This window comes from Stigmatopora argus, chromosome 8, assembly GCF_051989625.1.
Source record: "Stigmatopora argus isolate UIUO_Sarg chromosome 8, RoL_Sarg_1.0, whole genome shotgun sequence".
Classification (NCBI taxonomy): domain Eukaryota; kingdom Metazoa; phylum Chordata; class Actinopteri; order Syngnathiformes; family Syngnathidae; genus Stigmatopora; species Stigmatopora argus.
The window spans coordinates 16897432-16914046 of record NC_135394.1 but is presented as its reverse complement, the minus strand read 5'-3'; the positions used below and the strand labels follow the sequence as shown (position 1 = coordinate 16914046).

General features: G+C 42.6%; 1 protein-coding gene across 2 annotated transcripts; it reads left to right on the top strand.

Moving 5' to 3' along the window:
- Positions 1–1921: 1921 nt before the first annotated feature.
- Positions 1922–16087, top strand: zbtb11 (zinc finger and BTB domain containing 11). 2 transcript variants are annotated; one of them, XM_077607669.1, is made up of 9 exons: positions 1922–2484; positions 3808–4031; positions 4109–4340; positions 5412–6349; positions 6428–6736; positions 8622–9151; positions 11941–12099; positions 13484–13659; positions 15203–16087. In XM_077607669.1, exons 1-9 carry the CDS (start codon positions 2175–2177, stop codon positions 15757–15759), a joined length of 3435 nt encoding a protein of 1144 aa, XP_077463795.1. In that variant the 5' UTR covers positions 1922–2174; the 3' UTR covers positions 15760–16087. The 2 variants fall into 2 exon arrangements, with proteins under 2 accessions (XP_077463795.1, XP_077463796.1); XM_077607670.1 differs by lacking the exon at positions 1922–2484 and adding an exon at positions 2670–2826.
- The last annotated feature ends 528 nt before the right edge of the window (positions 16088–16615 follow it).

Sequence of the window (16615 nt, the reverse complement as noted above, 5' to 3'; positions counted from 1 at the left end):
ATAGGCTCCAGCACCCCCTGGGACCCTTTTGAAAATTGCATAATTTAAAAAAAAAAAGCATTGTTGGACTCCATCTGGCGACCAGTCTTTTGCCCAAAATCAGATGGAATGGGCTCTGCCCCCACCTGCGACCCTTGTGAGAATTGCTTATTTTGAAAAAAAACATTGTTGGACAGTCTTTTGCCCAAAATCATCTGGGATAGCCTCCAGCACCCCAGCGACCCTTTTGAAAATTGCATAATTTGAAAAAAACATTGTTGGCGACCAGTGTTTTGCCCAAAGTCAGCTGGAATAGGCTCCAGCACCCCCCGGGACCCTCATTTGAAGAAAAACATTGTTGGACTCCGTCTGGCGACCAGTCTTTGGCTCCAGCACCCCTGTGACCATTGTAAAAATTGCTTAATTTGAAAAAAAAACATCGTTGCCGACCAGTCTTTTGCCCAAAGTCAGCTGGAATAGGCTCCAGCACCCCCCGGGACCCTCATTTGAAGAAAAACATTGTTGGACTCCGTCTGGCGACCAGTCTTTGGCTCCAGCAACCCCTCACACCCTTGTGAAAATTGTTTAATTTGAAAAAAAACCCATCATTGGCGACCAGTCTTTTGCCCAAAGTCAGCTGGAATATGGTTAATGGCTATAACGTTTTAAATGAACGATAAACATTTAAGTAGCTTTACTAGATTCCTTTATATTGAATAGAATAAAGTACAATAGAATGGAATACAAGACTCTTTTGTTACTGTAAACATAGTTAAGCCACGAGAACCTTGCCTCAACCTTGACTAAGCCTCACCATATAAACTAAGTAAATAGCCGTGGGCCTAAAATGGATCCCTGCGGCACACCTGTTGCTAACGCATTGTGCCGGTATAATATTACGTGTTGCAACGGCTGTATTATATTTTGGCAATCAATCCTTTTTCACCCCCTTTTCCCCCAGAAAAAAAAAATCCATCCATTGTTATATAATCCTGATTTAATCAAGATGTCAGACTATACCAGACAGAGAAGCGCTTCCTGTTTTCAAAGAGGAACATCGTTCAGTCGCATCAAATGGTAAATTCAAAGAAGGGAAGTGAACAATGGAGAGGAAATAACACTGGGCAGGTCCAGAAATTGTGGTTAAAATAGATAACAATCACATTCTGTGGAGGATTGGAAGTGGAACAAAAAAAAACTGGAATAAATCTGATGTTCACCACAAGCTTGCATGCCAATAATTCTCCAGTCAAGAAAAAAAACATGTTTTCCGGCCCATTTGCACCAAATGAATTGGACGTCTATCGCTATCAATGGCAGCCAGTTAGCTAAATTCCATTAATGATATTTTTTGCTAATATTTTTGCACTTTTTTGAATGAATCCGCTTTCATTCAGGAACAAAATTATTTTCATACATTGCATAACTTTATGAAACTTAAATAAATAACGTGCTCTTCACTTAAATAGAATATGTTAAGTCACATTGTATTGCTAAAAATAAAAAAATGTGCGGAAAATGAATGGATAAATTAATTTAATTAATATTTGGTAAAAACCTTAACAACAACACCCTTTAGTGGCGAATTCAAAATAATACACCCCCGGGCCCATTTTCACCAAATTAATTGGACGTCTATCGCTATCAATGGCAGCCAGTTAGCTAAATTACATTAATTATTTTTTTTGCAAATATTTTTGCACTTTTTTGAATGAATCCGCTTTCATTCAGGAACAAAATTATTTTCATATATAGAATAACTTTATTTAACTTAATTAAATAATGTGCTCTTCACTTAAATATAATATGTTAAGTCACATTGTATTGCTAAAAATAAAAAATGTGCGGAAAATGAATGAATAAATCAATTTAATTAACATTTGGTAAAAACTTTAACAACAACACCCTTTAGTGGCGAATTCAAAATAATACACCCCTCCTCCCCCGGAGCACTTCCGCCAACCCCGACGTAACATCCGGTTGTGCAGCAGCCATTTTGTCTGTTCGGGCACGTCTACCGCAACGTTCGACAAACAGGCGTTCCACCTTGACAAAAAACACTCGAAATTATCCACTATGCCTTTATTTCAAGTTTAAAACCGCGTGTAAAAATACTTCAACACCGGCGACGCGGTTTCGAAGAAGAGCCGAGCGAAAGCGTCGAAAAGTTGAAGCGAGAAAGAGAACCGAAGACTATGTCGTGCGAGGAAAGCTACTTGGCCATCATCCGCTATCTGACGGACGAACGGGAGCCGTACGCTCCGGGCACGCCGGGTAACACCAAGCGGAAGATACGAAAAGCGGCCGCCTGCTACGTGGTCCGGGGCGGCACGCTGCTTTACCAGCGGCGGTTGAAGGGCCAGGACGCTTTCACCGAGCTGGAGGTGGTGCTGCGGGACGAGCGCAGGAAGGAACTGATCGAGCGGACGCACGTCACCGAGGCGGGGGACCACCTCTCCCAGCAACTCACTTGGGAGACTATCTCGCAGAAGTACTGGTGGAGAGGTAAGAGGGGGTGCCGAGACTTGCGGGGCATGCACGGGGGAGGTTTTTTGTATTTTTTTTGGCTGGGTTATAAAATAAAATACCCAAATGAGCAAGAATGTTTGGGAGCGTTTTGCATCACAAGTTCTTCCTCGCTGCTATGTAAACATGTGCTCCATGTCGCCACCCGGCGGTCAGAAGCACGATTGCGTTTGATTTACGTATTCGGAAGCAGGTGCGTAAGTGGTTGTAATTACGCAGCCGGAATTTGTCGAATTGTTTTGGAGGGGTTCAAACTTCTTAAAAATAACCAAAATGCAAAGAAAGTGGCTTTTCTTATACCTGTCCATTGATATCAATAAGGTAGGTTCTTAAATTTTACTTCAGTTTTAGCAGTGCACATTATTATCTTTGATATTTTCACTGAAACGCTATAGCTAGCTCGCGTGCTAACCAGTTTAGTCACTTTTTTAACCTGACTTCATTTTTATAAATTACTTATTTGTGCACTTTATGCTTTGAATGTCATTGTATAACGACAAAGGCATTCAATGTTGGTATAATGCGTTACTCTTGTATTAGGTATTTTTAGCAACGAGTAATCTAACAAGTTACTATTCTAAAAGCAGTAAATTGTTTTTTAACTTACCATAGAGGCCGACTGTCACATATTTTTTACCAATTAAATGATAGAATCCTGTCAAAAAGTATTCAAGAATACATGATCAAGACACACGCAGATCCATAACTATTGAAATTGTACCCAAAAATTATTTATGTGACACTGCCATAAGCTTTCTCTAAAAAAACTGGTAGCCTGAGGCAGTTCAACTGGGTCGGAGTGGTCAACTAATTGGTCCATGTTGCCCAAAAGAGGAGCAAAATTTTATTTTTTAGCTCATTGACTGCCAAAAAATAAAATGTGGCAGCCCGCTAGGCTTATAAAACACTGGGGAAAGCCGGTACTCGGACGATTCGCCGAACGGATGTTTCGCCGAAACGGGATTCGCACGCTCGCCACCCCCCCCCCCCCCCCCGAAATATGTACATAGAAATATGTAAAGCGGGGGGCAGTACATGCCCTTGTTATTCCTAAATGAATGTTATCTGTAACGGGCCGCATATGGCCCGCGGGCCGAGGTTGAAAAACATGTACACACACGATCCGGGGGCGGGGCAAGCGCGCGAATCCCGTTTTGGCGAAACGTCCGTTCGGCGAACTGTCCGTCAGCGGAATGTCTTTCGGCGAATCGTCCGGTCACGGGGAAACCCTACTAACGGACCCAAAAATATTCCGTTTCATAATATGATAACACGTTTTTGTTATTCGACGGCCATCTTTAGGGATCCTTAAGGACGTGAAGGATCACGTCCGCGAATGTGGCGCCTGCGCAAGCCGACGTGGCGCGGACGACGGCGCCGGATTGGGCGCCCGTGTCTTCAACCGGGTCAGGAAACGCAAGCGAGAAGACGATGGCGACGTCTACGAGGAGGAAGACGAAGAGTTGGAGGAGGGCGAAGAGGCGGACGACATCTTATTCCACAGCGACCCTTTGTGTCGCGTTTATGTAATTATTAGCTCGTCGGATAATAGGACAGGATATCACGTTTTGAGATTTAAGAATTTTTGTTGTTGTTTTTCTAGTTGAACAGCAATGGCGAGGTGCAGCAGTTCTTGTCCAAACACGGGCAAACCATGCTGGACCGACTCAATCAGCAGCGCGTTAGCAATCAGTTCTGCGACGTCACCCTGCTGATCGAAGGCGAAGATTTCCGGGCGCACAAGGCGGTGTTGGCGGCGTGCAGCGAGTACTTCAACGAGCTGTTCGTCGAGAGGGGCGCCGCGTCCACGCACGAGGCCGTGGTCGACCTCGCCGGTGAGTTTGTTAATGTCATTTTTAGGGTTTGTAGGTGCTGTTAGCGTATTTTAAGTTGCACTGGGCAATTTTTTAAGGGAATTTTATTGGATCAGAGTTATGATGGCAAAATAGAGAGCAATGGACTAAATTGGTACATTTTAGCGCAATATTTTAACTCATTGACTGCCATTGTAAACAATGAACTGGGAGGATTGGCTCATTTTTTGGTGTCATCCAGTGCTGTCAATGGGAGCCAATAAATTAATTATTTCAATATTTTCAATAACCTTGGCCTAAACAATACCTATTTGTTTTTTTACAAAATGCTCCAAATTCATAAATGGTCTCAAACATGCAGATCCACTATTTAAAAGAAATTAACAAATAGTCAAATCAATTCGGGCGGCCCGCCTAGGCTTATAAAACACTGAGGAAAGCCTATGGATGCATATTTTTTAATTTTTTAAAGTGATCTATGTATAATTGTTGTCGTTAGTAGAAAAAAAATATTCTGGATAAAATATTATAATTTAAGTTGAAAAAATGCGGAAAAATAATTATTAAAAATAAAATTAGTAATATATATAATAATAATATTATTATAAGAACATTTCCAAGGCAAAATAGGTTTAGGCTAATTTTTTGGGTCAAAAACATGTTTTCTTCGGTTTAAATTTATTTTTAATAATTATTTTTCCGCATTTTTTCAACATAAATTATAATATTTTATCCAGAATATTTTTTTTCTACTGTTTTTTTTAATTAATTTAAACCGAAGAAAACATGTTTTTGACTCATAAAATTAGCCTAAACCAATTTTGCCTTGGAAATGTTCTTGTTTAGATTTTTTTTTAATCTCTTCTGCGCTAGCATAGCTCAAGCTAATGATAATAAATATTTTTACCAACAAGTTAGCCATAATGAATGAGCAACTTAAATCCCTTTTGTCAATCTGAGGGGAAAAAAAGAACGTGCAAAAAGTCATGTGACTTATAGTCCAAAAAATACGGCAGCAAAGACCTTACTGCGTGTAATGAGTACTCGTTTTTAGGTTTTGGCTCATGGATTTAATCCGCCACCTCCGTCCAGGTTTCACCAAAGACAGCTTCCTGCCTCTGCTGGATTTCGCATACACCTCCACGCTGACGTTCAACTTCGGCGTCATGGCCGAGATCGCCAACCTGGCGCGCCACCTGCTCATGCCCGAGGTTTTGCAGATCTGCGAATCCGTGCACAAGCAGGTGGAAGACCAGAGGCTCGTCGTATACCAACGTGGGGAGAGCCACGCCCCCGAGACGGACCAGGCGGCCGAGTCGGCCGGCGACGCCCCCGCCGCCGACGAGGCGGCCGCGTACACCGTCACCATACAGAGCGACGGCAGCGCCGTGGTCACCCGCGCGGGGCTGCCCGTGGAAGGGGAGTCGTTCGCCATCATGGCGCCCGCCGGAAGCGAGCAGCCGGAGGAGGTCGCGGCCCAGGCGGTGGAGGCTGGCGAGACCCTGACGCTGATTGCGCACCAGGGGGCGCTGATGAGCGAGGAAGGGGAAACCATGACGTTAGTCACGCACAGCGGGCAGGCGGGTGCTTCCGAGTCCTTGGCGGTGGTCTCGGCCTGCTTGGCGATCGAGCAGCCCGGCGGGGCCGAGGACTTTCTTTTGAACGTGGAGGCGGAGCAAAAGAAGCCCGAAGAAGACCACACGGGGTCCTCGGTCGAACCGCCGACGCAGGGGGAATCGGCCCCCGAGGCCCTCGCCCCGCAACCCGTCAAACGGAAACGGGGGCGTCCGGCCAAGGTGAAGAAGGAACCCGCCACGGAGGCGTTTGTCGCGCCACCTCCGCCGCCGGAAGACGAGGCGCAGGACGTGGAACCGTGCGACCCTGGCCAGGAAGGGGCGGGTGACGGACGCCGACTGCGCCAGCGCTCCATGGTGGAGGGCGGCTACGCTCGCCTCCACATGGGATTGGATGAGGACGACGAGGGGAAGGCCGCTGCCGCCACGCCTCCGCTCGGTTCACCCGCACCAAAGGTATTCAGTCGAATGCTAAACATCCTCATATTTCTGACCGCTACTAGTACATGAGCCACCCACTACTTACGTGTACAGGTGGGACCGAGACCCGGAAAGAGGGGCCGCCCTCCCAAGCAGCCGGAGGAGAACCCGATGGCATCGCCGCCGGGACAGGAGACGGTCCAAGAACACCCGGAAGGTGCCGAGGCAGCACCGGGCGAAGAGGCGGGCACAACAGAGGCCACCGCCCCGGATGGGCCGCCGGAGGCTGACCCCGAGGCGGGTGCAGAGGGCGACGCGGAGAGTGGCCACACGTGCCACGAGTGCGGCTTGTCCTTTCCCCGCCGCTACGCTCTTATCATGCACGCCATGAAGCACGACAAAGCTCGGGGATACAAGTGCAGCGTAAGTGACCGCCTACTTAAACTAAAAGCCTCGAAATGAACAGATACTGACCCATGAAAGTCCAAAAAATGAACAAAAGCGTACCCAAAATACCGTATTTTCACGACTATACGGCGCATCGTATTTTTAGCCGCAGTGTCAATAACGAGTGCTATTTCTGTATTTTACACACACACAGGACGCACTTGTTTTTATAGACGCAGCCAGGCATGGCAAAACATACACCAGCTGAAATATACACGCTACACCCACACGCTAAAAACATTATTGCACGATACGAAACAAAGTGTAGAACCCGGATAATAAGGTAGTTGTTTTCCGTTTCTTGAGTGTTACCGTATTTTCACGACTATATGGCGCACCGCATTTAAAGGCGCAGTGTCAGTAACGAGTGCTATTTCTGTATTTGACACACACACAAGACGCACCGTATTTAAAGGCACAGGTATGGCAAAACACACCAGCTTAAACATACGGACACGCGCTAAAAACACGTTTTTAAAAGGGCAACGGAAGCAAAACTGAGTTGGGTTGTACTTTATTTAGCCATTTTACAATGTACTCACGTCATCATCACCCACAAATCCATCAAAGTCCTCATTTTCTGTGTCCGAATTGAACAATTGTCCAAATGAGTCATCGAAAACGCTGACTTTTATACGTTTGTCCAGGTGGCCACAATCCATTCGCAAAGAGTAGCTAGCTAGTAGCTAGCGTAACTATTCCAACGCTGCTTTCCATGCTTCGTAAAGCTGTGTTGATGTCGATCGCCAGGCCACAATCCATTGGGTGTATTGACAAAAGAACTACATATCCCAGCAGTCACTGCGCAGTACTTTTTCTGCGGGGAAAATAGTAGAGTCGGGGGCTGCTTGCCGTAGTTGTGAGAGCTGTAGAGGATGGTGTACCCTATCGACTGATTGATTTGATTTGATCGTGATAACCCTTTTAGTATTGGTCCATAGATAAAGCGCACTGGATTATAAGGCACCCTGTCTATTTTGGAGAAAATTTAAGACTTTTATGTGCGCCTTATAGTCGTGAAAATATGGTAAACAGGAAACGACTCCTATTTTTCTAAATCGACTTGAAGTGCCCTGTAAATTCCTCCAAATCAACAAAGAAGGATGACTGACCAGCAGAGCAAAGCATCCCAATTTAACCCCAAAAATACTGTATTTCTCGCATATTAGCCGCCTCTGCGTATAAGCCGGAGCCTTAAAATTGCCTTAAAATCGTTGAATTTTATGATTTCTCTCGTATAAGCCGCCCCCGATTCACAATTTTCACTTCTATATTCATGGCTTTAATAGGGAGTACAAATATGTTACTATGAAAGGAAAATCTTAAGAAAATTATCGCACATGCTATTTCTGAAATTCTTTATAAATCGAAAGCGTCTGCTGCCTGCACTTAGGCAAATTCAAAAAGGAAGTCATGTGAGCAGTACAACCAGGAAGTGTGTCCGTAGCGGTCTAGTTTTCACCAAGTCTAGGGTAAATTACGGTAAGATGGCGGCGCCCTGAGCGAGCAAAAAGCAGTTTTTTCACGTTTTATGCTAGATGCGGTTTATTTTTGTCCTTGAATTTCATTCATAGGCGTCAAAATAAATTTTGTTTAGCGTTTTATATGTTTATCTTTTCTCTATTTTGAATCAAATGACCGTATCGGCCGCATTGTCTTGCGTTATAGCATTTCAATGCATGTGAAGTCTAATTTATGCACATAAGCCGTACCCTGGATTCAGTCATCATTTTTTGTAGTGACAAATACGGCGTATATGCGAGAAAATATGGTATTCATTTTTTTCTGTCAGCCAACCGTCATTCCAAGTGGCTTTAAAAAGGAAACCCCCCGTCATTCTATTCCCTTCCTTTCCCTCCAGCTATGCAGCAAAGAGTTCCAGTACGCCGCCTCCCTGCGCGCCCACCTGGCCCGCCACAAGCAGCAGAGCGGCGGGCAGCGTGGGGCGGCCCCCAAGTCGGCCTCGCCCTCGCCGTCCTCCTCGGCGACGGCCGCCCGCCAGCCGGCGTGGCCCTCGTCGGCCAAGCGCGAGTTCGTGTGCGACATCTGCGGCAAGACGCTGCCCAAGCTGTACTCCCTGCGCATCCACATGCTGCACCACACGGGCATGCGCCCGCACTCGTGCAATGCGTGCGGCAAGAGCTTCGCCCACAAGCACGGGCTGAAGATGCACCGCACCCTCCACGACGTCAGCAAGCAGTTCCAGTGCCGCTTCTGCCACAAGTCCTTCGTCAGCAAGCGCAGCATGGAGGAGCACACCAGCATGCACACGGGCGAGTCCAAGTACCTGTGCAACACCTGCGGCGCCACCTTTCACCGGGCCTCGGCCCTCAGCAAGCATCTAAAGAAGCACCGCCCCAAGCCCGAAGTGCGCGCCTTCGCCTGTTCGCAGTAAGTAAGATTTATTTAATAAGGGACAGCACGTATTAATTGGATTGGATAACTTTATTCATCCCGTGTTCGGGAAATTTCATTGTCACAGTAGCAAGAGGGTGAGAATACAGACACAGCAAAAGACATTTTAGACATAGATAAATAGGTAAGTTAATAAATAAATATATGAATAAATAAATAATATATAATATAATAAAAATAATAATAAATGAACATATTCATGAATATATATATAGGTAATTATGAAAATACCGTATTTTCTCAAAAAATTATGAGTGAATCGAGGGTACGGCTTATATGCGCATAAATTAGACTTGACAAATTAGACGAAACTGCAAGGTGACAAAGACGAAAAGCTAAGATAATGCGGCCGATTGGATTGGATAACTTTATTCATCCCGTATTCGGGAAATTTCATTGTCACAGTAGCAAGAGGGTGAGAATACAGACACAGCAAAAGACATTTTAGACATAGATAAATAGGTAAAAAGTTAATTAATAAATACAGTGGTACCTCGACATACGATCTTAATCCGTTCCGGGACTGAGCTCGTATGACAAGTTTCTCGTAACTCGAGGTAAAGTTTCCCATTGAAATGAATGGGAAACAAATTAATTCGTTCCAACTATCTGAAGAAAACACCAAAAACAGGATATTGGATTTGAAAAAATGTTTTATTTCTTCTAATTCACCATCTATTAACAAAGTAACACATAACTAGTGGTTTAATAGTAATAAAATGTGTTTAATCTAACTAAAAATGGGCAGATCTCGACGACAGGAGACAGAGACGTTTGGGGGCGTGGGGTTCGTTTTTTTTCCACGACAACGCACTCGTAAACGGAACAAACAAATTTAAATTAACTTGGATTAATATATACAGACACTCAAACATACGTTTAATGTAACTTTACACAAAACTGAATTCTAATTTTGTTGTAATCTTTTGTTACCTTCGTTTTTCGGGTTGGCGGTTTGTCACGCTTCCGCCCTCACGTTCGCTATCGATGGACTGTTTACTGTTGTATTGCCTTCAAAATATTACCAAAATGATGCACACAAATGTCCTCACAATAGGATAAAGCACGACCACTTGCCAACGAGAAATAGTCTTTAAAGAGCGATCGCTGGACCTTCTTTCCTAAGAAAGAATAACAGGAAATGACATAGCTGAGCTTCCTACGTATTGATTGTGGGTAATGAAGTTTTATTCTGAGAAAGGTATGGGTGTTGTGTGCAGGAGTATACTTCATTACCCAGAAAGCCTTCTTTTTGCATGCGCGTTGTGCGTTTCCTGGTCCGAGGAGGAACTCGTTTGAATTATTTGTTCCGTGCTCGTAAATATTGTTATACACGAAAGATATGCAAAAAAGACCTGGCTTGGTCGTATCATGAAATTTTGACCGCATAACGGGCGAATTATTCGATCGAAATTTCCCCCGTAAGACGAGCATTTTGTATGACGAGCGGTCGTATGACGAGGTACCACTGTATATGAATAAATAAATAATATATAATAAAAATAATAATAAATGAACATATTCATGAATATATATAGGTAATTATGTAAATACCGTATTTTCTCAAAAAAATTATGAGTGAATCAAGGGTACGGCTTATATGCGCATAAATTAGACTTGACAAATTAGACAAAACTGCAAGGTGACAAAGACGAAAAGCTAAGATAATGCGGCCGATACGGTCATTTATTTCAAAATGGAGAAAAGATAAACAGATAAAACGCTAAACAAAATTTATTTGGACGTCTATGAATGAAATTCAAGAGGAAAAAAGAAACCTATCTTGCATAAAACGTAAAAAAAACTCACTAGTGCCTGTTATTGGATTGGATTGGGTAACTTTAGTCATCCCGTATTCGGGAAATTTCATTGTCACAGTAGCAAGAGAATGCAAATATAGGAAAGGCATTTTAGACATAAATAGATTGGTAATAAGTAAGTTAATAAATAAATACATGAATAAATATATAAATAAATAAATAATAATAACATAATATGATAAAAATAATAAATGAACATATTCATGAATATATAGGTAATTATGTAAATACCGTATTTTCTCTAAAAGTGATGAGTGAAGAATCGGCTTATATGCGCATAAAGTAGACTTGACAAATCAGACGAAACTGCAAGGTGACAAAGACAAAAAGCCATAACTTAAGATAATGCGGCCGATACAGTCATTTATTTCAAAATAGAGAAAAGATAAACAGATAAAACGCTAAACAAAATTTATTTGGACGTCTATGAATGAAATTCAAGAAGAAGAAAAAACATATCTGGCATAAAACGTAAAAAAAACTCACCAGTGCCTGTTATTGCTCGCCCAGGGCGCCGTCATTTTACCTAGGGATGATAATCGGAGAGCTACAGAACCACTTCCTGGTTGTACTGCTCACCTGACTTACTTTTTGAATATGTCTACGTACCTTTTGTTTCATACACTATCTGAGAAATACCACGCGCGATGATTTTTCTTAAGATTTTCCCTTCAAAGTAACACATTTGTACTCCCTATTAAAACCATGAATATGGAGGGGAAAATTGGGAATCGGGGGGCGGCTTATACGAGAGAAATTGTCAAATTCAACCATTTTAAGGGTACGGCTTATACGCGGAGGCGGCTAATATGCGAGAAAATACGGTATATAGGGCTCATTTCTATCTTTAGTCCCTTGTGCAGGTTAAAGGTAAACGAGGACGCACACTTTAATCTGACTTTTTAAAGTTGAGAGTCATGGCATTTTTATTGGCTCCACCCACAGTTGCGACAAGAGCTTCTACGAGGCCAAAGACCTGCAGCAGCACATGAACAAGCACATGGGCCTCAAGCCGTTCCAGTGCCAGCAGTGCGGAAAGTGCTACAGCTGGAAGAAAGACTGGTACTCGCACGTCAAGTCGCACAGCGTCGCCGAGCCTTTCAAGTGAGTGTTTTTTTAAAAATCATTTCAAGATATGTATGCCGCATAACACATTTTTTAAAATTAAATTAAATTTTATAAAGTACTTTTTTGTAAAACTGATCTCGATTTACCGTACTTTCTCTCATATAAGCCGTATTTGTAACTACCGTATTTTCACGACTATAAGGCGCACATAAAAGTCTTAAATTTTCTCCAAAATAGACAGGGCGCCTTATAATCCAGTGCGCTTTATATATGGACCAATACTAAAATTGTTATAAAATAAAATTGCCAGATTGCACATTCCTTAAGGAACAGGTGTCAAAGTGGCAGCCTGGGGACCATCTTAGATATAATATTTAGATTTTTTTAATGATTAAAAAAACTGGATTAAAATCCCTGAATAATCAGTTTTTTTATAGATCTAAAACAATGTTTATTTGAGCTTTTTAAAATATATTTACTTTTATAACTAAAAACACAGAAGAAATTGATTAAAAAATGACAATGATTGATTTAAAAGGGGGAAAATCAGGAAATTTAATATACATCTATACTCTTCATTTTAATTTGATCCTAAAACTGAAAGTTGGCACTCATGATTGACTTTCCCGGGCCACACAAAATGATGCAGCGGGCCAGATTTGGCCCCCGGGCCGCCGCTTTGACACATGTGCTGTAAACTGAACACTATTGTAATGGGAGACTTATGTAGTCCCGAAAGGCTTTTAAAAGTCCAAATATTATTAAATAGACACCATAAAAACAGTCTCTCCATCGCCATTATTCCTATTTAACCTACCGTATTTTCACGACTATAAGGCGCACATAAAAGTCTTAAATTTTCTCCAAAATAGATAGGGCGCCTTATAATCCAGTGCGCTTTATATATGGACCAATACTAAAATTGTTATCACGATTGGTCAGATAGCGCTCGACCCTTTTTTTCTTCTTTTTTTTTTAAACCCCAGTCAACAAAGCAAGGGTGTCAGACTCGGGTTGGTTCGCGGGCCGCTTAAACGTCAACTTGATTTCACGCGGGCCGCACCAAAGAACTGGATTAAAAGCCCTGAAAACAGTTTTTTATAGATCTAAAACAATGTTTATTTTAGCTTTTTTAAATATATTTTTAGATTTTACAAAATGATTTTTGAACTAAAAACACAGAAAATATTGATTAAAAAATTACAATTATTGATTTAAAAGGGGGAAAATCAGGAAATTTAATATATACATCTATAATATTCATTTTAATTTGATCTTAAAACAGAAAGTCGGCACTCATGATTTACTTTCCCGGGCCAGATTTGGCCCTTGGGCCGCCCCTTTGACACATGTGACATAGAGAGTGACCCAAAAAAATGAGCAGGAGATACCAAACGAGCTGACCTCTGACCCCCTCCAGGTGCAATGTGTGCGGCAAAGAGTTTTTCGAGAAGGCCCTGTTCCGGCGTCATGTGAAGAAAGCCACGCACGGCAAGAAAGGTCGCGTCAAGCAGAACCTGGAGCGAGAGTGCGAGCACTGCGGCAGGAAGTTCACGCAGCTCCGAGAGTACAGGAGGCACATCAACAACCATCAAGGTAGCGAAACTAGCCTTTTTCACTTTTGGGGGTGGGGTTTCTTTCATTCCTTTTTACAGTGGTACCTCGACATACGATCTTAATCCGTTCTGAGACACATAACTAGTGGTTTAATAGTAATTCAATGTGTTTAATATAACTAAAATTGGGCGGATTTCGCCGACGGGAGAGAGAGACGCACAGAGGGGGCGGGTTGGGGTTTCGGGGGGACTTTCCATGACAACACTCTCGTAACGGAACAAACAAATTTAAATTAACTTGGATTAATATATACAGACACACTCAAACATACGTTTAATGTAACTTTACACAAAACTGAATTCTAATTTTGTTTTAATCTTTTTTTACCTTCGTTCTGGCCGGGTTAGCGGTTTGCCACGCCTCCACCCTCACGTTCGCTATCCATGGGCTGTTTGCTGTTGTACTATTCCCTTCAAAATATTCCAAAAATGATGCGCACAAATGACCTCACAATAGGATAACGCACGACCACTTGCCAACGAGAAGTAGTCTTGAATAAGCGATCGCGGTGGGAGCTAACAGGCTAAGGAAGGAATAACAGCCTAGCCACGTATTGATTGTGGGTAATGAAGTATTATTCTGAGAAAGGGTGCCATTGGCTATCAGTGTTGTGTGCACAAGTATACTTCATTACCCAGAAAGCCCTCTTTTTGCCCGAGCATGCGCGTTGTGCGTTTTCTGGTCCATGTATAGCGGAAACTCGTCTGAATAAATCGTTCAGTGCTCATAGATATCTGTTATAATTTTGATCGTATCTAGGGCGAATTATTCGATCAAAATTTTCATCGTATCTAGGGCGAATTGTTCGATCGAAATTTTCATCGTATCTAGGGCGAATTGTTCGATCGAAATTTTCATCGTATCTGGGGCGAATTGTTCCATCGAAATTTTGACCGTATCTGGGGCGAATTATTCCATCGAAATTTTGACCGTATCTGGGGCGAATTATTCCATCGAAATTTTGACCGTATCTAGGGCGAATTATTCCATCGAAATTTTGACCGTATCTAGGGCGAATTATTCCATCGAAATTTTGACCGTATCTAGGGCGAATTATTCCATCGAAATTTTGACCGTATCTAGGGCGAATTATTCCATCGAAATTTTGACCGTATCTAGGGCGAATTATTCCATCGAAATTTTGACCGTATCTAGGGCGAATTATTCCATCGAAATTTTGACCGTATCTAGGGCGAATTATTCCATTGAAATTTTCATAGTATCTAGGGCGAATTATTCGATCGTAATTTTGACCGTATCTAGGGCGAATTATTCGATCGTAATTTTGACTGTACCTAGGGCGAATTATTCGATCGTAATTTTGACCGTACCTAGGGCGAATTATTCGATTGAAATTTTCATCGTATCTAGGGCGAATTATTCGATTGAAATTTTCATCGTATCTAGGGCGAATTATTCGATCGAAATTTTCATCATACCTCGAGCATGTCGTACCACGAGCTGATCATAGGTCGACGTACCACTGTATTTATTTTCTCTCCACTGTTCCTCCCCCGTCCAGGCGTGAAGCCGTTCGAGTGCGTAACCTGCGGCGTGGCGTGGGCCGACGCCCGCTCGCTGAAACGCCACGTGCGCACGCACACGGGCGAGCGCCCTTACGTTTGCCCCAACTGCCAGGAGGCGCACATCGACGCCCGCACGCTACGCAAGCACATGAGCAAGTACCACGCCGACAGCCTGCCGGGCAAGATCATGCTGGAGAAGGACACGTTGCAGTTCCACAACCAGGGCACGCAGGTGGAACACGCCGTCAGCATCCTGGCGTCCGACCTGCCGCCCGAGCTGCGGCCGCCGCCGGACGCCACCGACGCCGGCGGCTGCGAGGAGATCGAGACCGTGCTCATCACCGAGGAGACGGTGGAGGCGGTGCAGGCCGTGCAGGCGGCCGAGGCTCTGGACGGCGTCGACGGACAGGCGGGCGCCACGCTCACCGACCAGGGCATCATGCAGGTGGTCAACTACGTGTTGGCGCAGCAGGCCATGGCGGGAGTCAAGATGGACGACGCCCCCGAAGCTATTCAGACCATGGAGGTGGTGGAGGTGGCTGAGGTAGAGTGAGACTCTTTGTATTTTTTGGGGGGAGGGGTTGTAAATAGCTTGGGACAAAATGGCGGGTGGGTGGGTTATGTTTTATGGGCACTTTTAATGAATTGCGAGAAGGCAAACATATTTTGGGCTTTAATTTGGAACGTGTGCCGTCTCGAGTACTAACGATTGGGAACGCAGAGCCACATTGTGTCTTGCCAAATGGGGCTATTTGATCGTTTTGAGGCGTTTTTTCACTTGGGAATTGTCCAAAACTTCTCTTTTGATCCTATTTATAGCAAATGCCCTCTTCATTTTTTTAATGGAAAAAAAATGCTAATAAAATAATATTCAAGGTTTACTTTTTGTTGGGTTTTTTTTTATTTAAGAACTGTAAATATTTTAATTTATTTAAAAAAAATCGTTCAACTTATTTCCATCTATTTTTTTCAATTGAAAACAATAGCAAAAAAATAAAAATATAATAATAATAAAATAAATATAAAAATAAATTTTAATTTTTAAAGCGTTTTTTAAGCATGGTTGTAAAATTATGAAAAAAAAAAGTGTAAAACACGGTATGGGTCTTTAGCAATTTCCAATTTCTATTATTATGTCACATCAATAGGTCAAATTGTTCAATATGTAATATTGCAAATTGTCTAAATTTTCTCTTGATCCTATTTATAGCAAATGCCCTCTTCATTTTTTTATTAAAAAAATGCTAATAAAATAATATTCAATAAACGTTTACTTTTTGTTGGGTATTTCTTTTTATTTAACATTTCAAAAAAAAATTTAATTTAAAAAAATCGTTTAACTTATTTCCATCTATTTTTTTCAATTGAAAACAATAGCAATAAAATAATAAATATAATAATAATAAAAT

Bases quoted from the DNA above. Each gene is read 5' to 3' on its own strand.
- zbtb11 (XM_077607669.1), top strand. From the start codon at position 2,175: ATGTCGTGCGAGGAAAGCTACTTGGCCATCATCCGCTATCTGACGGAC. The intron at 4,341-5,411 runs GTGAGTTTGTTA...ACCTCCGTCCAG, and splicing joins GGCCGTGGTCGACCTCGCCG to GTTTCACCAAAGACAGCTTC. The intron at 9,152-11,940 runs GTAAGTAAGATT...CTCCACCCACAG, and splicing joins CGCGCCTTCGCCTGTTCGCA to TTGCGACAAGAGCTTCTACG.